At 47.4% G+C, this 27491-nt stretch overlaps 1 protein-coding gene across 10 annotated transcripts in view; it reads right to left on the bottom strand.

The window, feature by feature from the left end:
- EPB41L4B (erythrocyte membrane protein band 4.1 like 4B) overlaps nt 1-27491 on the bottom strand; it is a 129414-nt gene that overhangs the window by 52114 nt on the left and 49809 nt on the right. For 9 of the 10 annotated variants that reach the window (XM_072842264.1, XM_072842269.1, XM_072842262.1 and 6 more), the window contains exons 5-15: nt 27081-27125; nt 25204-25256; nt 20028-20148; nt 18844-18931; nt 18592-18680; nt 18222-18291; nt 17955-18124; nt 15521-15630; nt 13740-13770; nt 10372-10405; nt 6396-6460 (exon numbers count right to left, since the gene is read on the bottom strand). In XM_072842264.1, coding sequence (XP_072698365.1) covers nt 6396-6460; nt 10372-10405; nt 13740-13770; nt 15521-15630; nt 17955-18124; nt 18222-18291; nt 18592-18680; nt 18844-18931; nt 20028-20148; nt 25204-25256; nt 27081-27125 — 876 coding nt within the window. Of the gene's footprint in view, nt 1-2826; nt 4508-6395; nt 6461-10371; nt 10406-13739; nt 13771-15520; nt 15631-17954; nt 18125-18221; nt 18292-18591; nt 18681-18843; nt 18932-20027; nt 20149-25203; nt 25257-27080; nt 27126-27491 lie in introns of those variants that run through there. The other variant, XM_072842270.1, reaches the window with a different exon arrangement.

Here is a 27491-nt window from a genome sequence, read left to right on the forward strand (position 1 = left end):
TAGCTGCTCAGGGAGTTCTTTGATGAGCTCGGATCTTAAAGGACTAGTTAAAAGCTGGAAAGTCAAGGGCAACAAAAAGGATCTATTATTAGTTGTGTTCAGACCAGGACCCAGGAGGCTGGAGTCACTGACCTGGAAGGATGATGCCATATTAACAGGCAAGAAAAAAAAAAAAAAAAAAAAACCAGCACTCCCTCACTGTCCTTGTTCCTTCATCTTCACAGTTAAGAACCATTTTCAGTGGAAATGGCAAACCAAGAAATGAAATAGGCAAGAGGTTTTTGAAGGCCAAGATAATTGCCTGGCATGATTTCAAATCTTTCAGTCCATATGAATTACATCAATCTGACAACACTGTCAATTCACTGTTAGGAATTCTGAGGGAATCTCAGAAAAATAAGAGAGGATACAAGACAGGTAAGTACCCAAGTTTCAAAAATGCAAAAGCTAAATCTGTTAATTACGGAGTCCCGAGTTTGGTTGTGCAGGCAGGTAATTACTTCTGAAGAAACGACTAGTTTGTGAGCTCTGGGAAAGGAAGCAGTGGATGACCACAAATGAGTGGTTCACTAAGAAAATAATGCTCAATCTCTGCTCCTTTTAAAAGGAGTTTGCTGAATGAATGCAGGTTCTAGACTGCAGCAGGAGGGGGTGAGTAGGGGTAATTAGGCCCCTGGGAAGGGTGTGGGGAGGGGAGGAACAGGGTTATTAGCTCACTGGTGATGATGATGGACAAGGTGACAAGACCACTGATGTACAGGCATATGGATGCTGGTGGTGGTGAGTGGCTTTCCAGTTGGTAACCGGATTTTGGGGTAGTGAACTCTTTAAGTTCATCTAGTAATAGTCTCATGGAGATCTATAGATCGACAGGGTCCCAATGGCGAGATGGTCATCAGTGAGAAGCATTAGAGCACACGGCTGGGAACACGGGCTGGGAGTCAGAACTGCACATGTGATAACACGTAAGCTACTTGGTTAAACCCAAAGCCTGAGCTTCCAAATGTGAGAAAAGAGGACAGCCCCTCCAACACAGAGTGGCCGAGATCAAGTGAAGTGCCACATGTAGTGCTGGAAACACACATCTGGCTAACAGTCCCTGCACGTTAGCACGGATCCATGTCGACCTACCAGGGTTTCTAGTATCATCTCCAGTATCATCTGCCCTGTAGTAACAAGGCTCATCATTAGATCGATGCTTCGAATGGGAACACCGCAGACACACTGGGGAATATTCAGATGATGAAGCTGAAGCCAGAACACAGCTGATGGCCAATGTCCTACTCAAAACGTGACGCCCTGGACTAGGTACGGCTGTTCAGATACCTTCGGACCAGCTCAGAGACCACGTGCTGCCTGTTATCTGGTTAGACATCTCTGTTAGAATGACTGTGGAATAAATCATTTGCTGAACAGACTTTCATTGAGCACATGCTCTCTGTTGGGCATGGGGAACAAAAGCAAATACAATACAAAGCTCCTGCCTAAGGAGTGTGCAGGCTCCAGGATGAGATGAACAAAAGAAGAAGTTTTAATGTAAAGTAGTGAATGCAACGTTGATATAGCAGGGCTTAGGGGAAGGCACAGAGCAGAACATAGAAACTAACCTAGTTTGCAGAGGTGGGGGTAGTCGGAGTCCTGGAGAAAAGAACACATCTGAGCGGAGGCATAAGGGGTGAGCAGGAGTTGGGCAGAAGAGGATAGGAGTGAGAATGTTCTCGGCAGAAGGAATAGTATTTGCAAAGCACAGATGGGAGCAACAGCAGGATATGGTGCATGCCAGGAACGACAAGCAGCTTGGTGGTGTAGAAATTTAAATGGGAGGGTAAGAAATGGGGCGATATAGGCTACAGCAATAGAACGGAAGCAGACAGCAAAGGAATTCCATAGAGAAGGCCTTGGACCTCACCCTGTGGGTGCTGGAGAACCCTGCTAGATGTCGAGCATCAGAATGACTGGGAGGACAATGAGCTCACCAGGAGCCTGGAGTCAAGGAGAACTGAAAGAGCACCTCTGAGGCAGAGGGAGGATGTTGCTGTAAGGTTGGGGTTGACAAGCTGAGCAGGCCTGCCTGGGGACTGCCTGGATATGGGTGGCAACAGGTTTCAGAAGAGCTATGGACGGTGTGTGTATATATCCTTCTTGCAGGTGGAGGAGAGAGAATCAGGCGGAAGTCTCTTCTTTTTTCTCCAGTAAAAGATAAAGAATTTGATTTCTGACATGAGCTAGAATATGACATGGGATATACAGGTTGAAATGTCAGTCTAAAAACTGATAGGAATAGTCTAGGTTAGTGATAATGACTTCACGGTCAACAGCCCTAAAATGGTGCCAGCATGAGAAGACCCAGCATTGACTATGATAGTGAGAAAGGCAGTAGACAGAGGAAGGACCCCTGGAAAACACCAATATTTAAGAGGAAGACAGAAGGAAAAGCTATTACAAAGACCAGAAAAAGTCAAAGAGCTAGAGAACCAGATATCACAGAAACCAAGGGAACAAATTTCAAGAAGCTGTGAGTGAGCGACCACCACCATCAGATGCAGCAGACAGAGGTCCATGAAGTTGAGGGATGAAAAGTGTACACGTCATTTAACAATCAGGAGGTCATAAATATGCATCCTGGTTAGACTTCTTGGTTGCAGACAACTGAATCCACTCGTTATTGAGCCACTCTTCCCAAGAGTAGCCTTATTCTCAGATGAACTTGCTCTAGGTCACCTAACTGAATGCTCACCCTCAGACTTCCAAAAGCTCCCTGTCCCATTATCTATGTCGTCCACCAATGATACTTCTGCGCAATGTAAAATGAAGATGGAGTCCAAAAAAAGCCAGAATAATCTTTATTCCTTGGAAACACATTTGTAAAAATGTATCAATAAGATTAAAAGATTCTGAACACATTTATTTGTAGGCAGCACAGACACTGAGGATCAAAACAGCTGCTAAAACGGAATACACCTGTAAACAGATATCTCAGGGAGGGTTTGGTAGGTGATTGACTCCACTGTGCGGGGCGTGTAGCTGAGTCCCTCCTTCTGGACAGATTCTTGTGGCAACCAAAAATAGACCAGATTTTAGCAATAAAATATCTCAAGAGATGTCAACACATTTTTTTAAAAAAAAGGCTTAAAATGGGCCTACTTACAATTACACGTGTTAAAATGGCGTTTACGAATTGTTTTCGCAAAAAAGACTAATGAAAGATATCTCAAGTCGATCAAGAGGAAAAAAAATGTTTGATTTGTGGCTTGAGGTGGGGGGAAATAAATATTTCGGTACAAGTTCTACCCTAAGAGACAACACATTGCTAGCTGGAACTACAAAATGACTGCGCAACACCCATCCCATCCTATTCTATAGGATGCTTTGGCACAACTTCATTAAAATCCTAGACACTTTAATGTGAGCCACAAATGGATCTTGGATTGCATGTTGCTTTTTAAAAGAATGAAGTCCAGGGTGAAAACCAAGCCTCAAATTCTATAAATCCTGACAGTGTGTATTCATAATTATGTCTTCTGAAATCATGCAAGTTAGCAGCACCAATCAATAATTTAAAAAAATTATTCTTGTACTTGAGCAGCAAATTCTATTAAAATGGACGCTATGCATTTGTGATTAGTAAAACTGCTAAGATTCAAAGTGGCTAAACTGCTTTAAGACAGGAAACTCAAAGCCTCCCTGTATGTATGTCACACCTAAGCAGTTACATACTTTATTCAGTTTCTGAAAGGGGCAACTCTCTGTGAGAGGAGGGAATTTTGCAGTTTTCCTAGGAGAGATTTTGCTTGAATGTTAGATCCTCAGACTTAAAATATTAACTTTTCACAGATCACAGATTTGTAGAGCTGGAAGGAGTTTGGCGATCACTCAGTCCAACCCAGTCTTTTCGGATGGGGGGAAAAGGAGGCCAACAGAGGAGAAAGGCTTGTCCACAATCTCGCAGTGGCAGGGGCTGGGCCCCGGAAGCCTCTTCCTCACCCCAGGATTGTCTTGTCCTCAACGCAGACCTATCTTCCTACGTTTTTCTGGTTTTAGTTAGTCCCGTTCATTAAATAACAAAGAAATATCACGTACAGCCATACGATAAACACAGACTTTTACTCCAATTTTCAAAATCAGAATGTTAAAATGATTCCTGAGCCTTTAACTACCTTCATTTTATTGAGACTGCGGTCAACAGGAAATCATGACTAGTGATTGCGGTTGTTTGCTAATATTTACACGGACGCCAGGAACATCTTTCAGAACTATTCCTTAAAGACACTTTGCAAACACATCTCTGTGATGCCAAGACACTTCTCATGGGATGTAATGATACTACGATGGTGAATGGAGGTAAGGTGCTTCAGTCTCTCAAAGTGCGGTCATGAGTTTATCTCGATACACCATACTTTGCATTCCTCCTAAGTTCTTCTGGTTCTGGTCGTGGACATAATCGAAATGGCTGTCACCTCCACTGGCTGACGTTTCCCAGTGCGGCCTGTCATCCTGAAAGCATGGCCTGTTTTGTTGGCAGAGTGGATGGTTAGCGGGAGGGATGGGAGAAAATTCAGAGATGTGAGTGAAACAACACAAGCATGGGGGATGGAGGGGGGGAAGGTGGGCAGGAGAAACCACGAGCCACGTGAATGAGGATGGCTTACAAACAAAAACGAATGGATTTTCTAAAGGTATTTTTAAAATCCAGATGCAGGTTAGCTCTCAACATCCAAGTCGAGGGAAGCTGGCTCTGCAGCCATACAACTGTCAGTTCTCTAAGGGCACCCTGGTGATCAAGTGAGTCTGGGGAAAGTCGGGTGAATAGGGGTCCTTTAGCAGGTGCCTCTCAGGGCCGCGACCAAGCTAATGGGCACTGTCAAGGTCTCAGGCAGCGTTTGCCAAGAGTGTTGGACCATGGAGCTCTCTTTTCCTGGGGTAGGTTCTCAGGCAGTGCTTCTCTACCTCTGGAGAGCCTGATAAAGCACAGAACGCGGGGCCCTATCCCCAGACACTGATCCAGCAGGGTTGGGGTGGGTGGGGCAGGGGGTCTGTATCAGCAAGCTCCCCAATGAGGCTAACGCCTGCCAGGAGGGGAGCCGTGTTGTGGCCTCCCACAGAATTCCCTTTGCAAGCTGCTGGGCGAGGGCCTGCCTCAGAAGGAAACTAATGTGACAAGCTAGGCACTAAAAAGCATAAAATTTTGTAAAAATAAGGTTAATAAAAATAGCATTTCTAGACATCTCTTCTGTTTTCTTATGTCCAAAAAATAAACCATCTTTGCAATTCGGAAACATTTAGAGTTATGACTCCGCTGGGCTGACGAGCTTTAAAAAGTGACCCGAATATCAAGTGTTATTGATAAAATTGCACTGTTGCCCTCCAAGGTCCCCCAACAAAAGTGGCAAGAACTATCAAGAATGAATGGCTCTCATCTGCCTTTTGCTCCACATGGATTTATTTTCATCATTCTGTTCGGTACTTTCTCAAGCAGCAAGGCTAGCAACCTCACCAAGAAATAACTTTATGCAAAGTGAATTCACCAACAGAAAGAGCTTCACACATAAACACCAATTAAGACTGATCTAAAATTCAAATCTGAAAAGGAACGTTTGCCTTTACAAAGCTGGCATTAAAACACCCTCAAGCCTAATGAAAAACCCAGCAAGGCAGGTGCCAGTTTACTTGGAAAGGATCGTGGTGGGTTAGGGCAGAGGTGAGGAAACACAGCCCCAGGCTGGAGCCCACTCACCCCCTCCCCAACCCTGGTTTTCGTAAGTTTTATTGGGACGCAGCCAGGCCTGTTCGCTTCTGGGTTGTCTCTGGCTGCTTCCAAGCTACAACAGCAGAGTTGGGTAGTTGTGACAGAGACCACAAAGCTGAAAATACCAGTGATCTGGCCCATGACAGAGAAAGGTTACTGACCCCCGGGTTTAGAAAAAAGATCCACTGTCACAAAAAAGCAAACCCTCCCACCCCACCCCTGAAAAAAGTCCTTTCAAAAAAACCCATAACAAAAATCCCCAAGCTTGAGGCACATTTTTAGTAACTGGATTCTTGGGACAGGAAAATGTTACTTAGAAATTTTAAGTAACATTTCTAACACAAAACCAAACCAAAAATATCTGAGGTTAGAATGACTTAAAAAAAAAAAAAAAAAAAACAAAAAACAAAAAAACAAAAACAAAACAAAACCCAATTCATTTTTATTTCAAAAAGCAGAACTCTGGCAAATCCAGACTCATCACTGGCTTCCTTTGCCTGGCAAATCATTAATCTCTTGCCATGACACGGCAACTCTTAACAGCTGCTTCTGATGCAGACTTTCGATTTGTAGCTAGCTCCAATTCGAGTTTTTGCAGATGAAGGGAGAACTTTCGAGAAAGTACAGCTCTGTGAGCTCAAGCACTTACCTTACATTTGGAGAGTGAGGGTGCCACCGGGGCTGGCTGGGGTGGATATTGGGATGGTACTGAGGCTAGAAACGAAAGACCAAACTCGATTATTCCATGACCTTTTGATTTCAATGGTCTTCATTTACTTTCTCTTTCACTGGCATCCAGCTGAGGGGCCCAGAGATGTGAATGGAAAACCTCTCACTAACCCCTGGCTGGGAGGTGGCTTCCCAGGATGATCACGTTTCCTCCATAACAAAGGCTGGAGGGCAGGGGAAGGCATCTGCCCGGAAAGGGTCCCCCAGAGCACCCAGGACAGGCAATACTCCTCTCCCCCAAGGGAACAGACGGAAGACACCCAAGTTGTGGGGAGAATGACAAGCAATTTCTTTGTTCAGAAATGATTTTTGTCATCGCTGAAAATGACCACAACCGTGCGTAACAGGGACATCTGCAAACCCAAGAGAACTGGACAGGAAAACCAAGGCAACAGGACTGTGGGCGATCCCTTTCTCTCTCGTTTGAGCAGTGAGAACAATTTTCTAAAATGTGATCCAAAACCCGGTACCAAACCTCACCCCCCACCCTGTTGCCACCAAAAACAAACAAAACCCCAAACCACCCAGAGCATTTATTATCCTGAATCAAACGGAAGGAAGAATTTGTCCATTTACAGATGGGAAAACAGACCCAGACTGGTGACTCACAGAAGGACCAGAGGTGAAGACAAGGGGGGCCTGGCGGGTAGCAGGGGTGCCTATCCACCCCTGGCCTGCAGAAGGCGGCGGCCCCAGAAGCTGGGGTGGGGGGGTGAGGAGGAGGCTTCTCAAAGCTGAACTTTCTGTGGGGCACATCAGATCCTCCGGACTTTTAAGTCACCATAGTCCTGCCACCGTTACTCTGTCAAATGCTTCTTCCCCTGCTGTTTTGGTTAATAAGCAGAAACCTGTTCTGTACTGTGGAAAATTCTCGGTAATTCTGTTCATTCGGTTTTCAGGAACCTAAGGTGCCCTCCCCCTCCCTGCTTATTCTGTATTCTAGTGGCCTCTCTCCTTCAAAGATGCCTGTCAGCAAGCTAAGTGTGCAGCCTCCAGAAGGACATGCTAGAGGGAAAAGGATCTGGAGGAAAGATCTCAGGAGCAGAACCTGAGAGCTGACCTCTCTCAGGGAGACGGGCAGGCACCCAGTTTTAGATGATTTGCCCAAAGCTGAAATGCTTCAAGTGTTTTGGTTACGTAGCTGGGCCTCAAATGAGGCTCTACCAGTTGGGTCTTCAACAAAAGGGAATAATCTAGAATAGAAATGGACCTTCTATTCTACGCCTTGTCTTCAAGCACAATCAAACCCGATTCATTAGTGAAAGACCTAGAAGGATATTCCCAAACCTTCCTTTGTCTCCTTTGGTAATTTATTCACACTCTAAAGCTGTCAAGGAGCAATTTTTTTAGTGTTAGCCCAGATGGCTCTCACCAGGGCAGTTGTGTCCGCCTGGGGACAATTGGAAATATCTATGTGCGCTTTTGCTTTTCATGATATTCTACACGATTACCTTTTATCTACTGGGCAGAAAGAGGGAAGCTAAACATCCTGTAACTCTCAGGACAGTCACATAATGAACTGTCCCTCCCCAAATGTCAACAGGGCCCTTATCAAAAACCACAGCGATCCATCCTTCTGTGCAGCTGGCCAACCTCACTGAGCTTGTGGCCACACGGACACAGCCGCCCACCCTCCTTCTCAGCACTCAGATGCTTCCCAATCAGGCCACTTCTCAGGATGTTCTCTTCCTGGTCAAGTCACTCCCAAACCTTGATGGAGCAACACAGAACCTCCAAAACTGGCAAGGTGTAGGGGACCAGTGGGTGCCAAAGACGTTATGAGAAGAAGGACGTCTAGGTAACAGTTTTTGAGCGTGGAGTTCAATGCACGACTGCCTCCAACGTTCACTCTGAGCAGGGAAGGCTCTGCTTTATTTTCATTTCTTTTTCCGTGCCTTCAAGCGGGGATCGTCCACCCACAGCTCTTCCCTTCCCCCCACAGCCAGACGCTGTGACCAAGCCAAAAAGCCAACCTGTGACCAAGAAGACTCAAGAACCTCAAGAAGCCAATGAGATTGAGAAACCTGGCTGTTCCCCTACCGGGTTCAAAGCACTTATTTTTAAAAAAAAGATTTATTTATTTATGATAGACATAGGGAGAGAGAGAGAGGCAGAGATACAGGCAGAGGGAGAAGCAGGCTCCATGCCGGGAGCCCGACGTGGGACTCGATCCCGGGACTCCAGGATGGTGCCCTGGGCCAAAGGCAGGTGCCAAACCTCTGAGCCACCCAGGGAACCCTCAAAGCACTTTTTATGTGTTATTCCTTCAAACTCAGAAGTTCTGCAGGTTGGGAACAGGATTTCAGAGACAGAAGATGATACTGCAAAAGTCTTCTAAAACATACTTTGGAGACCTTGAAAAGATGGCACACATTGGGATCCCACCCCCTCTAAGGAGTTGCTATCGAGAGTAACAAATGACCAAGAAAGACACTAACCAGAATAATGCTCCCAGGTGAACTCCTTCTTACTTGTGACATTCAAAACCAGACTGGTGACAGGAGAAACCTGAGAGCAGTGGCCTTGGACAGAACCCGTCCAGCACAAGAAAAACGTCCCCAAGTGAGGAGGTCATCAGACACGGATGCTGCCTCTACGCACAAACCTAGCGAGGGACACATTGTCAGTGCAGGGCCCCCTGCCTGGCTGCTCATCAGAACCACCGTAGGTGCTCAGAAGCTGTCTGATTCCCCAGACCCATCTTCACAGCTTCTGATTCAATCAGTCCAGGGTGAGGCCCAAGCACTGCTTAGGTTTTCAAAGCTTGCCAGATGGTCTGAATGTACAGCTGCAGGGGGGTGTCAGTACTTTCCAATCAAGAGGATCAGAGAAATCTCTGTGGAGGAGGTGGCTTCTGAGGGGACTCTGGGGGATATTTTAATGCCTGGACAGGTAAGGGAATTTCAGGCAGAGAAACACAGACAAAGGAACAGCAGGAAGAAATTATGGGGCAATGATTAAGGGATTCTCGGAGAGCTGAACATACGATGTGTGAGGAGGAGCTAGGAGGAGGGGGGCAATAAATGGAGAAAAGCAAGTCGGAGCCAGGTTGTAGAAGGCCATGAATGGCCAGCAAGGGCCACCTCCAGATATTGGTGGGTGGGCAGGCAGGGGGTGAGGGCCCATGGAACAGCAGAACACCAGCCAGGGAAACCTATCTCTGCTCCTTCTGTGGGCTCAAGAGGCCCAGCACAATACTTTACAAAGGAGGTTCTGGAAATCAATGCTCCACTGATGTTAACAGATACACTATCCAAAAAAAAAAAAAAAAGTAGGCAGGGAGGTGAGAGGCTAGTTGTTCTGTAGGTCTTTTTTTTTTTTTTTTAAATTAAGGGAAGGGTTGTTTCACAGTCCAATGATTTGGGGAAACAATGGCCTAAAAAAAAATGTCTTTTTTGTAGGATTTCTCAGTACTTTTGATACCCGAACAGGCACTGTGAGATCCAAGAAGGGGAATGAAGGACACGCCATCTCCCAAACATGTGACTCAGACGTCCTTTCCTGGAGGCACATCTCAAGGGACTCATGTTCCCTAGGCCGAGAACACGCTGACAAAACACGGTCTCACTTGAGTGCCCCTAAGAGGTTGTATTTGACCACCCAGAAACTTAAACACATGTCCCAGCTGTTTGCCAGCTGACAATGTTAAGAAAAAATAGGCCCAGCTGAAATGACCAAGAGGGACCGACCAGGGGTCACGGAAGAAGGCTCTCTCCTCTTACTGTGTTTCTCAAAATACAAAAACAACTCTCCCACCCCCAACGCCCCGCCAACCAACACAAAATGTTTTGTTATTGTTTCTTCAAAATCTGACCATAAGCATAATGATGGCACGAGGTAGAGAATTTTGAAACTTTAAGAAGTATTGACGAAAATCTTTAAAAGCAGTATCTCACCTGGTAATTATGGACTTCGGGATTTGTTTTAGAGCTAAAGGAAAGAAGGGAAAAATTGTCATGTAACAGGTGGTAAAGTGGCATCATTAGTCGATTTATTTGACGATCAGAAACAAATCCTACCGACGCTGTTAGGAACTTCCACAAACACCGTTTCTTTTTGGTTATTAGCTGTTTAAATGAACATATGACCCAGGAAACCAAATAGCAACTTCCACTCATCACTTTTGAGCTCGCAAATAGAAAGACGAAGGCATTATTCCAGAATCCTGCTCGTGATGTCATGTTTCGGCGACAGAAACGAGATCCTTCCGGTTGGACAAGCCAAGGGATTTTATTTCCCATCCCAGGTCCGTGCTGCACTGCTGGGAGGCACCCCGGGCCCCAGGCAGCCCCAGCACCACCCAGCGCCTTCTCCAACCGCAGGAAGACCTACCAGCAGCTCCTGAGCGTCTACCACTGTGGTTCCTGCTGCTACCAACAAGTGCTGTGATCGGGCCACCACTTTGGGACGCTCATGCCATATAAGGCTGTGTACTGGGAGCTTCACATCTGTTACTATTTAACCTACACAATGAGGCTATGAGGTCAATAACTGGTACCACCTCATTGTGCAGATAAAGGAAAGGTTGCCTAAGAGAGAAGGAAGGAAGCCTGCTCGGGACCGGCCAGCTAGTCCGTGGCACAGCCAGGACTGGAAGGGACATCTGCTCAAGCCCAAAGCCCCTCTACGTTCCACAAAGCCAAACTGGCTTCTTGAGGGTCTGAGAAAAGGTTCTGGGCTCCTCGTCCGTGACCCTATCTTGGACTCTTAAGTGTAACTACTCTGGTCAAAAAAAAAAAAAAAAAAAAGAAAAGAAAAGAAAAACCAACCCCACCCAAACAAACATGGGCAGAGAAGGCTGCCTTTAGGGGTAAAACACAATGTGTTTCACACGCAAGGCTGGCATCTGCCAGGGAAAACCACAAACACAGCACAATCGCTGGGCTACGCTGCCAGGGCAGTGTGCTTGAAATCAAGGTTTATTGCTTCTCCAACAATGAGAGAAACATTTCATTGTTATGAGTCTAGCTTGGGGTCTAAATGGCTCCGTGTTCCAGTCTTCAGAGAGGGCCAGTGCAGAGCACCCGGCTCTGGGCCAGATTCACCTCCAGCTGGATTTCATCAGGAAGGGTAAGTGTTCAGCAAGGTGCTATTTTTCTGGTATCACCTCTGCAGCCCGGAGCACAATTTCATCCCTGGCTCCCATAGCAATCCTACTCACCCCGGGATCCCACAGGCTGTGAAGAGCAATTGAACAGCTGCGAACACTGGTTATTAGCTCATTTGTTCCTAAAGGGTATATTTACGGGTTTTTTTTTTCCAGTGGACATTTTTTGTGTGTGCGTTTTGGTTCCTAATAATATATAATCTCCACTAGATGCTAAAAGGAAAATATAATTTTATTAGGGGTAAACAAACAAAACAATCACTTCCTTAGAAAGCAAAGGGAAGAAATGATCTAATTCACAAGCCCTTGAGAAATAAAAGCAAGACACGCTGACAGGTGGAAAGAGGTGTGACTTACTTTTGGCAAGCTACCTGCCATGGGGATCCTAGAGACAGGCGTGCCTGTGGGAAGGAACTCTGAGACCTCCCCCCTGCCTCAGGAAGGGGCGGGGGTGTGATGCACAACAGCTCCACAGGACTCCGGGGCCCCTTCTTTGGGTGCTGAGAAGTGAACCCAGACTCAAGAGTCAGCTGCTTGCCCCCCCCAACAGAACGGCACTGCAGGTGAAACTTGGAATCAGAGGCACAAGGCTGAGTTTCCAGCTGGGTGACACAGGGGCTGGTTGCGTTCTCTAGCACCCCGGGCCCTGGCAGGTGTCTTGCGACTGCTCGGGGGGAGAGGGGACAGGCGAACAGGCAGGCACCAGCCTCTTTCTCCCCGCTTGGCTCCACTCAGAGCAGCTCTACTTTTGTCTGTGCTAGACACTGGGCTTCCCGCTCAGGTTTCTTTCTAGGGGGCGAAGATCAGAGGCTAAAAAAGTTTAGACAAACACTGATCTAGCCCAACCTCCTTGCTTTCAGTGAGAAAAAGGAGGCCCAGAAGGAAGGCGGAAGGCCCCAGAGCTGAAAACAAGGCTGGGGCAAGGCGGGCGGACTCCTGGTCCCTTGGCCTGCATCTCATCACCAACCAGGGCATCAGCTCCCCACTCCCCCGCATGCCGGGCCCTGCCAACCGTCCGGAATACGTGCACAGTCAAGCTGTGCTCACCTCTCAGATCCCCCTCAGCGGCCTGAGACCTGTACCTGGGAAGACCCAGGGACTAACTACACAGGGATCCCAGTGGCTGCAGCGTGGACACCAGGGCCCAAACAGTTACAGCCTGTGATTCCCTAGAGCACGACAGCTGTCCTTCTAAGTCAAAACTCATGCATGCAAACGGTTGTTTCAGAGAGAGAAAAAGAGGTACATGCAAGGTGGGGTGGTGGTTCCCACCTGGGCCACACACTAGAATCACCTAGGAGCTTTAAAAAACCAGATGCCTGGGTCCCTCTCCCCAAGACTGATGCAAATGGCCTGGGGCGTGGCCTGGCTGAGGCCGGTAACTCAAGGCTCACCAGGAGATTCCACTGTACAGCAAAGATCAAGAACGCCTGTGCTGGGGAAGGGGTGGGGCATCGGCAAACCTCACCCTGTGGGCCAGGCCTGGCCCACCTGCATTCGTGGGGTAAGTTTTATTGGATCACAGCTGTGTCCTTTGACTTACATACTGTCTATGGCTGCTTTTGTGTGCCAGCGACAGAGCTGAGCAGTCATGAAAGACACAGCATAGCCTACAAAGTCCAAAGTATTTACTCTTTGGCACTTTACAGGAAGTCTGTTCACACCTGTGGAGGTTCAGGCTTGTGACGTGTTCTTTTGTCTGCACAAAATTCAATAAAGGTGTTTAGTGAAGGTCTTCTATGTTGTAGGACTATAAAGCCTGCACGTCACCGAGCGGATCCGGGATTTGTCCTCGTGGGGCTTTTGCTCAAGAGCACGGCCCTTCTTTCCCATCACAGCCTGCAATGCCATCAGCTCAGCGCGCCATACACATTCCTCTCACCCTTATCACCCACCGTTGTAATGAACAACACACAAAGCTATGCAAACAAAGCGGCTGTGTTTTAAAAAAAAAAGAAAAAAAAAAACCTCTCTTGGAACATTCTATTGTGTACTTATACCAGGAGAATGGTATAGCCAGGCAGCAGCAGAAAAAGGGGAGAAAAATCATCAGGTGACTCACTCTGTGGTTTAATTGTATTAAGGAAAAAGTCAACATTGCAAATAAAGATAATAATTAGAGAGAAGAGCCGTACCCCAGAGTCTGGGGACACTTACCAGAACTGAGCCGCTATCACCGGGTTGCTTGCTTTAAAGGAAAAACAGAAAGTATGCCATCTTAGAGAGCTGTATCACCGTGTGCCACGCGATGACAATGAGCAGGGTGGCGATTGCTGTGATCCCCAGAGGGGTCCTCACCCCAGGACACAGAATCTTCACCCTCGCTACTTCTTTCTGGAGGTAACGTCTCCCTTCCCCTGCGCCAAGCCCGCCCGATTCCCCCAGTGAACGCTGAGCATGCTCCCAGGGCCGGGGGCTCTCCAAAGAGCAGGGACATTCTTGCTGTCAAGGAGCTCCCAGTCCTGACACAGAGCCAGAGAGGTGCGTAAAATCAAGCGGCATAAGGGGATGATGCAGGCTGAAATATGAGCCTGATGGCACTGGGGAGCTCGAGACAGACACTTCGGGCTGGAGCAGGGCTGTGTCTGTGGAGGGGACCATGGACAGAGCTAGAGCTTCTTCATCTAGACTCCATTTCGTTTCTCAAAGGACATAGCATGGAAAAATCATTAAAAGCTTCACAGAGATGTCAGAACTCTGGCTGGAGAAAATGCCAGTAAAACAGAAGAGGAAAAGAGGACAGAGACTGGGAAGGAAAGTAGAGGAGAATCAGAGAACCCGTAGTCTGGAAGAGCTCCAAAGCCACCCATGGGGTCAAGGGTCATGTCAGAGGCACCTCCTCCCTCTGCAGCGGCTACACCAAGGGGTCCTTCCCTCTGTGCCTGCACACTACTCCAGGGCCTGGGAGCTCAGCACGGTCTTGAGATGGCTCTATCTTTGGACAACACCAATGTAAAGGAAGTTCTTTACTGGAGTGTTTCTGGACAACACTAACCCAATGGACCACAGCAGGCATGAGGCTTGACAGGGAGGCAACGCAGCCCTTCCTCTCCCTGCACTGTGTCAGTTGTCATTCCCAGTTCCTACAACCAATCACCTCTGGCCATGCCGTCAGTCCTCTCACCCTCTGGTCTTTCTTGAAGGTGAGGCCACATCTCCTAGCCTCTAGCTATTTTTCCTCCATCAGAGCAGCCAAGAATGACTTTAGAGAGCTTCTGGCTGCCATGCTATTGCACCATTCATTCAAAAAGGCAGGAAACAGTGGGGGAACACAAGGTTAAAGATTCTAGAAGGGGGAAAAGTAGAGGTGCAGGTCCCACAAAGGCCCGCTAAGTCCTGAGTTATACAAGGAAACCTATGGAATGGTCAGTATGAGTAAGTGATATGGAGAAGCAGGGAGGGGCAGACTAAATTCAAGGGCAGGGTGTGTTTGGATGGACCAGAGGGCCTGAATCCAGAATTAAAAGGTTCTAGATCTGCTGTTCTTACGTGGACAGAATTCTGGTTAGCATGAGACTAATGTCCCCATTTGAAATTGTACAATGGAGGAGAGAAGAGACTGTTTTCCCCTCTAAGACACATCATCATCTTCCATGGGCAAGAAACATGGTAACCTACAATATTCCTTTTTTTTTTTTACCTACAATATTCCTAAGGTCCCAGGTCCCAACAGAAACAAAGAGGCACAAGAAAAGAAATAGGAAAAAGAGGGAAAAGAAAAAGAACAGAACCAATGGGAAAAACCAAAGACAGCGGACAGCAAAAGTGGCCTGACTCCCCTCCAAAGAATCTCTCCCACTGGGGTTTCATCAAAAGTTTTGGAATGAGACCAGAACAGCAGAAGGTTCCTTTAAGAACTGCTTTACCAAGCTCCTTGGGGCTTAATTAACCAACTAAACCTTAATGTAAAATCCCAGGTAGAACGAACACCACACCACCTTTGAATGTCGAGTGTCTCCGGGATGGATAGCGTTTACTAGGCTTCCGCTCAAAGGTGCTGGTTCTTCGTAACCTGGCGCCATGCGTGGCCTGATACTCTGTCCGCCCACTGGAAAGTAAATATTTTATTGCATGTTACCAACATCCAGAGTGCCAGTACATTATACACACTTGGAAGTGCGCTTCTGTTTTCAAGAGCTCCAATGTAAATGTCAACTTATCGTGAACTCCTCTGGTGAAGAGAAACACTAAATTTAGCCCTGCATTTGGAAATGAATGCACCTTTGCCAAATCCAAGATGTATTCTAGGGGCAGATATTTCCACCAAAAGACAAAGCCTGCGATTTAAGTCCCAGCCACTTGGCTGCAGAAACCGAGCAAGTCCAAGTACTCGGAACATCTGACAAGAGAACAATGATTCACAAATAAAATAACCTTTCGTAACACACATTACGTAGACATTTAACTCTTTTAAAATGCTATTATCAATGACCACTTGACTAAGCCTTGGCCTTCCTTACTATGCCAACGGAAACATTACTTCTTTCACCAAGACTTGCTGGGTTTCAACCATTGGGTGGCCCCGCCGCAGCTTTCAGGAGGTGTGCTGTTTTTATCGGATCGCTGCTTTATTCCAGCTACTCTTGGCGGATGATTTAACACACAGAAGGGGCCACTTGCCACCTGCTCTAAGTGCCTCCAAGGGGCGTCCTTGTCTTCAACCTCCCCTTCCTTCTACTTCTCCTCAAGGAGTGGAAGGGAGCCTGGTCTGGGCCAAATCCTGGGGGAGATTCCTCCCAGGATGGAAAAGCCTATCTTGGCAACCATCCCAATAGCCATTTCCTTGCATAGTAGATAAATCTGAAATGATAAATGCACACCCTGTGGCATATTCAATAGAGTTCAAGGACATGCCATGTGTGGAGAGAGGTTATGAAATCAGGTGAGGTTTTAGAGCTTATAACAGCGATTCTCAGATCCAAAAACAAGCCTCAAAAATCAACCCTGGGAGGGCATTTAAAATGCACATCCCCTGGCCTTACTCATGAACGCACATGTGTGCACCCATAGATTCTGATTACAAGGGTCTTGGATGAGGTCCTAAGTCTTCATTTTTTTAATACCCCCCCAAGGAAGTTTTTATGTATTTTGAAAGACACAGTCTTATAAGCCATAGGTAAAAGTATGTGAAAGATTAAATTCTCCATGTTTTCAGGGTCTTTTTTGGATTGAAGTATTTATTGAGCCTACCCTGGGTCACTTGCACACACATGGACATCTGCTCTCCTTCTCAACCATCAACCACATTTCTTGACATTGGTGCATGAAAGGCAATAGAGTAGTGATTAAAATACGAGACCCAGATTATCTGGGGTTGAATCTCAGCTCTACCACTTGCTGGCCATGACTCTGGGAAGATTATGCAATTCCTCAGCCCTAGATTCCTTATCTGTAAAATGGGAATAACCAGAGGACCAATTGCATCAAGACTGCTGCAAGGATTACACACTGGTTCATGAAAAACTCTAGCACAATTTGTGTTCTATGCTCAGGCCCACTATGGTGGCCACCTACCTCACATGCACTGAGCATTTATTGGGACAGAAGAATGACATTTTAAAAGATTTTTATTTATTTACTTTTTTGAGAGAGAGAGAGAGCTAGCAAGTGAGTATATGCAGGCAGGCAGAGGGAGAGGGAGAAGCAGACTCCCCGCTGAGCAGAGAGCCCAAGGCGGGCTCTGGATCCAGAGATCATGACCTGAGCCAAAAGCAGATGCTTAACCGACTGAACCACCCAGGTGCCCCTGGAGGAACTAAATTTTAAAATTTATTTAATATTAATTAATCTTGGTGCAGCCGGAGTGGCTGGGTCAGTTGAGCATCTGTCTCTTGATTTCAGCTCAGGTCGTGAGATCGAGCCCCGCGATGGGTTCCAGAGCCAGCAAGGAGTCTACTTCATGGCTCTCTGCCTCTGCCCCTCCCCAAATCTCTCTCTCTCTCTCTTACACACACACACACACACACACACACTCTCTCTCTCTCTCTCTCTGTCTCTCTCTCTCTTACACACACACACACACACACACACATTCTCTCTCTCTCTCTCTCAAACTTAAAATTTTTTTTATTTAATATTCATCTTAATGGCCACACATGGCTACTAATGTCTACTGCTTAAGATGGCATAGTTTCAGCTAAATGTCAGCTATTAACAATTTTGTTATTAGCCCCATTTTATCAATGAGGACACGAGGCTAAAAGAGCTTGGTGATTCAACCAAAGGGCAGATCCTAAGAAAGCAGCAGGGATGGGAAGTCCGACCCAAGCCTCTGGACACAGATCCGCTCATCGCTCCATTCACAAGAAACATCCCTGTTGCCCTCCTCCGAAACGTGGTATCCACGTTGTAAAGAGCAGTGCCAGTGCCCACCTGAATCTGAAGCGAGACCCCAGGCGGATAAAGTCTGATCTGTTCGATTTGCTATTTCCCGGCGTCCGCAGTCGGAAGAAGGCGTGATGTTCAACCGCACATTTCCAGAGGTGCTTGCAGGTTCTGGCGCTGTCCAGCCGGAATACAAACGTGTGCTCCTGCTCCCGCCCCTTACAGGTGAAGCACAAGGTTCTCGATTCAGTGCGTGTCGGGAACCTCGAGGAAGGCTCATTTGCAGCAAGGAGGAAATCCAGGAGCAAGGCTTACCTGATCATCGTCCTCCACCACCACCAGTGTCAATTTGCTCTTTTTAAAATCCATTTTGGTAATTTTAGGCCTGGGCAGAGAGAAAACATTTTAAAAGTACAATCTGCAAGGAATGCTATCTACACAAACAGCAGTTTCCTTTCTACTTTTTAAGCTTAGATTTGCTAAAGAAATCATTCATTCATTCAAGTGTGATTATCCAGAGGTTTCATTGCCACTGCCAAACACCCGCAAATATATTAAGAAGAGCATGGTGTGTTTTTTAAAGCAAATTGGGGTGTTGCAAATATCCCTCAAGAATCATCCATCACATAGAATTCCACCACAAAATAGGAAAAGACATTTTTAATATTAGACAAAACTAAATTACCAAAAGAATAAGCCTATTTTGTTAGCTCCTTCAAAGATTAATATGCCTGTCGGGGTCAGTCCAAGAGAATATTCACAGCCATCTCTTCCCTACAAATAAACGAAGTGACAATCGGTAGAGGGTTCTAACAGGTCGTCACAGAGCAGAATGCAAAACAGTTTCCTCACCGCGTTACTTTGTTTGCACATTTTTTATACATGGCTTAGGCACAGCAAAACCCAAGGACCCCCGTCAAACGCACACAGTTCTTACCCTGACAACGTGCATGTCTACCCCATACATTTCCAGCCACTTCGCTTTATTCAGATAGGACAGTTCCGCCTGGGCAGGGCTCTTTCCCCTTTGAAAAACCAATGGAAATACATGTAAACTGCAGCTCGTACACCCACAGGTTTCTGAAGGGCACAGCCACACTAAAGGGACACCCTCTGTAGCCATTAAGAGAATAAGGGACACGCATTTGTACTAACAGGAAAAGGCCTCCATGGACAGACTGTTACTGGACTAGAGAGATGACAGCCCTGCTTATGATGGGAACACGGAAGGCCACAATTTTTGTGCGTGGACGTGGGCATGGACATGCCAAGTGGAAGGGCCGGGAAGCCGCCCCCCCGGGGCTGTAACAGTACAGCCCGCAGAGAGGACGGTGGGTGCGTGTGCATGGGGTGGGGGTGGGGGGTGCAGTGCCACGGCCATATATTTCAACATGGTACGAGCATGGGCTAATGTCACTTTCCAGTTTCAGAGAAGTCATCGCACCCCTTAGGAGGGCTGAGGGACGAGAGGAAACGAGGCTAAGCCCTCTGAGTCCGAGACTGACTCGGAGCGCAGGGTTTGGGCAGGTGGGCTGGGAGGGCGGAAGGGCAGCACCGGTAGTCCAGGCATGGAACGGTCGCCCTAGAGGGACCCCGGGCGGTGGGGGGCCAGGCAGGTGGGTGGAGGAGGCCAGACATAAACAACAAGGCTGGATTTAGCTGCGGTGACCACATGTCCTGAAAGGTAATGCCGTGCTCCACGTGGTCTCCAATACGAGTGCACCTGTTCGGAACAACGGGGCCTCTCTAAACGGTTCATTCTAGAAGATTCGGGCCGTGGACACAGAGCCGGGGGTGTAGGAATGTACCAAGGCAGAGCCTCCTTGCTCTCTCCGGGAGGCCAGGAGAGCGGCGGCCCCACAGTAACGGGCCCATCAGGACCGGGCTCTGGATTTCAGGGGGCGACGGGGGCCTGGTCCGGGCCTGACTGTGTATCTCAGTATCTCAGGAGAGACGGGGGGTCGCGTGGGCCTTTGGAACAACAGGCCAGAAGTGCAGAGCTGGAGCTGCAGCCTCACAGGCTTCACCCGGAGCGATTCTCCTGGCACATCAGAGTCCGACACACGCTTACACAGCACAAAATAAACATTATCAGAATGCTAGAGGGTAGCATCGAGGTACCTGCACTCTTTCCATCTCTGGAAGATATCAAATTCCATCGCTTCTGTCTGATTTGGAATGAACCGAAACTCAGACACAAGCTCTGGCGTGTGTTCTGGAAGCTCGCACTCCCCCAGCTCCGCTGCGAGGGTCATAAAAGGGAGAAAAACGGGGAGACGTTGAATACCTTCCTTCGGTGACTGCTGCAACCAGGTCCAGAGGCAGCTGGCACGATCATAAAGCGCAGGTGCCCCCGCGGGGGGAGCGCCCTTCCCACCTGGTGCCCACAGCACATTCAGAATCCCCAAGAATCCTCCTCACGCCCGCCCCACTCGGCAAAACACCACTCTCTCAGTGAGGACAGTTTTGCTCTCGACTGTTTCTCCCACCCGAGGAGGCCCAGGTTGTATTTCCCCTGTAAAGTGGTAGAGCCCAGATCTGCAATAAAAGGCAACTGCAGAGAATGAGGGCGTGCTCAGAAACAGCTATTTAACCCAGCTCTCACTGAAGGCCCCCCAACACCCCCCCAGCAGCACCCCCCAGCCTGCTCCCCAGCCCGCCCTGCTCCAGAGGCCCAATCCCAGATTCAGTACGGGTAGAGTCTGGGGGAAAATACTTGGGAGGGAGAGAGGCGGAGGGAGGAGGGGGGGGGCAGGGAGGAGGGGGGGGCAGGGAGGAGGGGGGGGGTGATCCGGCTGCAGGAGCAACTGCAGCAAGTCGGCCAGAACCAGGAGGAAGCCGGGAGTGCAAAGAAGAGCAGCCACACCAGGAGCCCCAGCAAAAACCCCAAAGTGTGCAGCACCCTAGTGGCTCTGGCCAAGTTACCCCATAGTATGAAGGGCCCGAGGACACAGGGGGTCCCGTGCTTCCAAGACACAAGTGAGAAAATCCACTCTCCCCACCCTGGACCCCACCCCTGCAGCTCAGGGAGCAGACCCCTGGATGAAAGGGAATCCTCCAGAGGTTTCTCTAACACCCTGCTGCACAAAGGGTGGTCCAGCATCAGCATCACCTGGGACTTTGCTCATAACGCACAATCATCAGACCTACTGAAGCAGAACCTGCCCTTTCACCAGATGCCCAGGTGACTGGTGCACAGGTTACTTTGAAAAGCATGGATCTGCAATACTGGCTTTTGAACTGGCATGTGCATTATGGTCATCCCGAGGGCTCGCTAAAACACACACTGTTGAAGCCCATACCCCAAGATTCTGATTCCACTGGTCTGGAATAAGGCCTGAGAATTTTTTTTTTTTAATTTTACTTATTTATTCATGAGGCACACAGAGAGAGAGAGGCAGAGACATAGGCAGAGGGAGAAGCAGGCTCCCTGCGGAGAGCCTAATGCAGAAGAACTTGACCCCAGGACCCCTGGGATCACAACCCAGTGGAAGGCAGCTGCTCAACCACCGAGCCACACAGGCATCCTGAGAATTTGCACTTCTAACAAGTTCCCAGGTAAGGCTGATGCAGCGTGACCTGGGAACACACCTTGAGAATCACTGCTTAACACAACAAATCCCACCAACTGATGAGTCAGCAGCCGTCTGAACCCCACCAGCAACGGGCAACTAACTACCCAGCAGCCTTTCCAGTGCCAGAGCTCACCCTCCTGGAGGGACTCTGGTTCACTTGCAGAAGTGAGCTCAGAGGAGCCATGGGGCGGGGCGGAGGCGGGGGGGGGGGGGGGGGGGGGGGGCTGTAAGAGACACTGCTTGCCATGGAGTGTGTGGGGGATGCTGGTAAATGCTTCCTCACCTGATGGAAGCCCTTCATTTGCAACTCTGAAGCATCTGAGGCAGAGGGCACCCTAAAATCACCAGGGTGGTCTGGGTGGGGGTCGGGGGTGTGTGTGCAGCTACTTGTACCTCCGGCAAAGTCACAAATGAATATTCTGCTCTGGAAATATTCACCCAGCCAAGGGAAGGGCTGGGCTGCTAGGGCCACCACTGTCCTCTAACCAAGCACTCACCCTGAAACTGGGGAGCTGGTGGGGCTAGAGGGACAGTCTGGGAGGAGATCTCCCTCCTGTGAACCACCCTTCTCCTGCACCCATGGGCCAAAGTGGGGCAACAGAGCCCTGGGTTTAGTGGTGTCTCGGCGACACCACTGGAATCATCGAGCACAGAGGGAGAAACTAGACGATGATAAAGTTTTCCTGAGACCGGGAAAGGGTGCCAGTGTCCCTTCTCACCATCACTGGACCAGAACAGGCCTGAGTGATGCCCGGTACATAGATTCTGAGACAGCACACCTGCCTCCCAAAAATCTGCCTGCAAAACGACCCTCCACCATCTGTGAACTCTGTCTGCAGCCAGGGTCCTCGCTGTGGAGGGTGCCGAGGGTGGTGGAAACGGCTCGGACGCGGGAATGCTGGAATCCCCCTCTACCATACGCTATCTGTAGGATCTGGGCAAGTCACTTAACAGCTCTCCATCCATCTCTGATGCCCAAGGATGGAAGATCATGGGCACCCAGCAAACGACTGTTCCATTCTCCTCCTCCCCTTTCTTTTTGCCTGGATTAACTTTCAAATCTACCTTAAAAGAGCACAGCCTTCACTCAGGGCCACTGCATCACAACTCTGGAGGGGTACCACTAACTCAAGGACAACCACAGCAAGACACGTCTTCAAGGCCCAAGCAAGGGAGGAAACACAGCCCACATTTTATTTGAACCCAGACCCGGTCGAGCGATCTTGATGGTCTGATGAAGCTGGCTTCGCTGTGGTTGCACTGGAAAGGCTGTGGCGCTTCCCAATGGGATGTGGGGGAAAGAGGCCATGGAGGGACAACGTAACAAGAACTTCCCAACTTGAGTGTCTAAGCCTTCAGCCTTTTCATTTGTACTTGACACAATGACTGCATCTTAAATTACACTCTGTTGTAGTTTCAACTCAAGTGGGTCACTTCCAGGAGAAAGGCTCACAGACAGCTGATCTCATTCATGTCTGCCTCGGCTCTGGGGCACAGCAAATGGTCCTATCAGAGCCGGGCTTTGGGAGTGTAGTGATGCCTTCAGCACACGGCAGGGAAGTGAGGGAGTGCGGAGGGGGGTGAGGGGAGATGGTAATACATGCGCCTCCAGCTCTAATGGTTCAGGACCTGTGGGTTGATTGCCTTCATCCTGTTAACTACACTCTGACACCTATCGCCGGGCCACCAACTCTAATGGTATATACCTCCTGGAGACTCAGAAACTCCAGAGTGGATGCCACTTGGCCAGCTGGGGAAATCTGTCCCTGGCCAAAATGGAGAGATTTCCACGTTCTCTAAGCCATTATAGATCCTTACAGCACTTACCATAAGGACTGTTGTGTCATGAAAATGTGGACGTGAAGCACCTGGCATTGTATGTGGCACAGACATTTACAGATGGCCTATTGTCACCTCTACCACCTGATGGTAGAGGTAGCTCTCAGACCTCATGGGCAGGCTCCTCCTTCAACTAAAGTCTTTGTTTTTTTTAAAAGATTTTATATATTTATTTATTCATGAGAGAGACACACAGAGAGAGGCAGAGACACAGGCAGAGGGAGACGCAGGCTCCCTGTGGGGAGCCTGATGCGGGACTCGATCCCAGGAACCCGGGATCATGACCTGAGCCAAAGCAGATGCTCTTGAGCCACTTAGGCGTCCCCAACCAAAGTCTTTGAGGGGCCTCTCCAACTTCATTTGATTCATTCTATACTTAACTGAGCACCTACTACATGCGAGCCCCCATTAGAGAACAAGAATTAAAAAGTGACTGAGGAATAGAAATGTCAGGTAAAGGGAATATCCTCCAGTCATTAAAAATCATCTTTATGACAAAATACTTGTACTAAAAATACCAAGTAGAAAATCATAAAAAATTGTATATAACTGATCAGAATTACATTTTAAAAACTGTACCCAACTCACAGAAACTCTTGATTGTCTATGGATGGCAGGATGATGGGTTCCTTCCTTCCTTCTACTTGTCTACTGTGCGGCTGTCCTGATATTCTATGATAAATGTGTACTGATTTTATGATTTGAAGACTTAGATCCACTTTTAAAAATTGGCAAATACAAAAACTGGAAGCCAAATCTTAATATGGTGTTCAAAATTAATTAGTAATTATGAATGAATACATCATAATTCATTATCCCATAGAAGCCGATGAACATGCTGGTAAACAAATCTACAACATATGTCTCTCTGATGTGCCGATAAAATTCCTTATGTGCAGTTACATGTTAGTATCCTCTTAATTAATGCTGGAGACTCTAGCAAGTGTTTCTTGTGCATTTTAAACTAAAATCCACCAGTGCATAATATGGAAGAGTCAAGTCAAGGTTGACGCTCATGCAGGCAAATCACCATCTAACTCCTACCTGCAAGCAGAGGACTCCCTGTTAATGCTCTGGCTTGACCTCTCTGATGTGCAAACTCAAGAAGCTACTGAAGGTCCCACTGGCATCTGTCAACCAAGAGGCCCTACACAGGTATCTCCTCCATTGGAGCCAACTCTCCTAACCATTCACTGTTCCCATCACACACCACTGGAATCCATCTATGACCTTCCCTGACTCCCCTTTTCAATACTGATCTAATGACCAGGTCCTTCTCTTGTACCACCAATGTTGGTTTTTTGGGGATGTGTGTGTGTGGGTGTGTACCCCTCTGCCCCAGTCAATTTCCTTTTATTACAGCAAAACCTTCTCACCGCACCCCTCACCCTGGTCTTGCTCCAGTCCCTTCTCCCCATCACAGCCAGTGTGACCTTTCCAAAAGCACACCTCCCCAGGCCTGCCTTCCTCTTAAGAGCCCTCAAAGGCCTACTGCTGACCAGCATGAAGGTCATGCTCTTTAAACAAGGTTCAAGGTTGTCCACTTATCCAGGTTTCCGAACTTCCACCCTCCAACACTGCTCCATTGCTGGCACCTCTCTATACTTTTCTATTTTGTCCCTTGATTCCTTTGTTCATTTTCATCCCCCCGAAGGGCCTTCGCCTTCCAAGCCTCCTGCAGGTCTTCCTTGGGGGAACTACACTGTACCCTGTATGTGGTTTTGCCATGTCCTCACGGGACCATTAGCTACTTGAGAGATGGAGGCCGTACTGTATTCATTTATACCCCCAAAGAGGAGAACTGAGCCTGGTACACAGGATAATCAATTGTTGAAACAAGAGCATAACATGAAAATGCTAATTACCACTAAAGAATAATGTACCTTGTAGACAGAGAGCAGCTAATTCCACAGCCGTTTCATAGGGGCATTTCAATCTTGAAAAAAAGAGAGGAAATTAATTCTGTATATGAACTTTAATACTCATAAACCATACAAAATATCATTAAAGTCATTTTTCGAAAGGTAGTGATATTTAGATAATGATTTTTCCCAGTGGCTTCTATTTTTGCCGTTCACGTTAAAGAATGCAAACAAGCTGACTTCCACTACCTATTTCCCAAAGTCAGGCTCACCATCTAGCAAAACAACCCAACCAGGTATAGTTTCTATCCACCCTGTGGGCAATTTCACTGAATTTGGCAAGAATGGGGAGGTTTGGGAAATAGACTGAAAAGCCTTCCCTTTGCCTTGTGATTTTGGAACTTACTTGATACAGTACATGCGCCTTTTCAAGCTGCCTTAAATATTTCTTGAAACCAGGTCATAGTGTTAAAAATAAACAGACAGACACAATATCTAACACTGCCAGGACAGCTGGATACACTCAAGCGTTCTAATAAGTATAACGGAGGCAGAGCCACAGAGGTGTATTACAAACCTCAAATCACTGATCTCATTCACACTTAGAATTACAAATTGAGTTAGAAAAATAATAATGACACACATTGTATAGCACTTCATAGTTTCCAAAGCCTTTCACATGTACTACTGAGTGTGCTCAATGCGCGGAGTTCATACACCTCTAAGACGGGTGTGGCCAGGGCTCCCCCATCCATCCCCCAATTTAGAGACGAGGAACTGAGTGTTCAGGTGTCTTGCTCAAGGCCATCCAGAGGGAAGGAGGCCAGAACACCATTCCGCTTTGAAGTACAGTAAATGAGGCTGAAGCGCACATAAACTGCAAAGTACTGTACAAATGCAAGATGTCGCCATTAATATTTTTCCAAACTGAAGACAGTTACTAGAGTTAAGAGGCCTTCAGGATGAGGAGCACAGTATGCAGAGAGAGAGAGAGAGATAAAAATAGACACACACTCATAATACACACACCAAAGATTTGTATTGCATAGCTGAATAAGGCAAATGTATACACTGTACAATCTACTTGTTCTATGGTATATGCTGCACTAGGGTTTTTAATAGCATGTTGTTCTGTGCAGGGTCTGCAAAATCGGAAATCACTTTTCAGATTTCCTTCTGATTATATTCAAAATCAAGATGTGCTCTTGTCAACATCAGGGATCGCTTTTTAGATTCAGTGTAAGTCTTCGTTTTCCATGGAATAGAAAATGGTCAATGTGTATGTGGAAAAGTGACACAACTGTAAAAGCTATGACCGCTGAAATTTCACATCTTTAAAATAAATACTGCGGGCGAGACCAACCACATCAGTGCCAATGCTTCTTGTGCTCAGCAATCATTGTCGCCAGAGGCCTAGTATTGAAAAATCATTTTTTAAGAGGGGAAAAGGAAATGAGATGAGATGTCTAAACCTCCTATCAGAATCAGAACATAACCTCTTTCTTTGCTTAAATGCAGATGGTGATGAATGAGACTTCTGACTACCCAAATGCTTGTAAGTGTATACATACTAATAACGTATCTTGCTCGCAAATACGACAAAAGCCATTATGAATGGGGCAGTGATGTGATTAAGGAGAGAATTGTTCCCAAATACACATCACTTAAGATATTAATGCTCTTGGAAATGCTTCAAGCCATATAGTAATCATTTAAAAATAAGATGATGATGACAGTGATACAAGTATTAGACTCACTTTACAATGCCTGGTGTACTTTTTTTGAATTTTGAAAAGGGAACAAGGGTAGAAGAGTTAAAACAACAACAACAACAACAGTGATTTAGAAATATACTATGATCTATCCTGGGTTAAGAGTTAGAACAAAAACATACTTACTTTCCTGAAAGAATGTCATGCCTGAGTTGTAAAACAAACAGGTACCTGACAAACATACACAAAAGTCAACAGAGGGTACTTTTTCCCAGCCGCTCCCAATCCCCAACTTCCCATCACAGATCCCGCCCCGCACATAGCCCAGAATTCTGCATTGTAAAAAGGAGTCCAAATCAAATGAGAACTTTGGTTGGAAGCATCTCCTCCTGAGTCTCCAGGAAGGCATCCCAGAACCTAGCTTAGGCAGGTGAGCGCAGGTATAGAATTTGCAAGATACTTGGAAGATGGAACATGAGACACCGCACAGTCTAATGACGGCCTCTGCAGCACGGCTGGTGCTTGAGAAGGGAGCTCACACACGGGCATGTGGTGCGTCCAGTCAAACGGACAGGGCGAGGCCACTGGGCTTGGCCC

This window comes from Canis lupus, chromosome 10, assembly GCF_048164855.1.
Source record: "Canis lupus baileyi chromosome 10, mCanLup2.hap1, whole genome shotgun sequence".
Taxonomy (NCBI): Eukaryota; Metazoa; Chordata; class Mammalia; order Carnivora; family Canidae; genus Canis; species Canis lupus.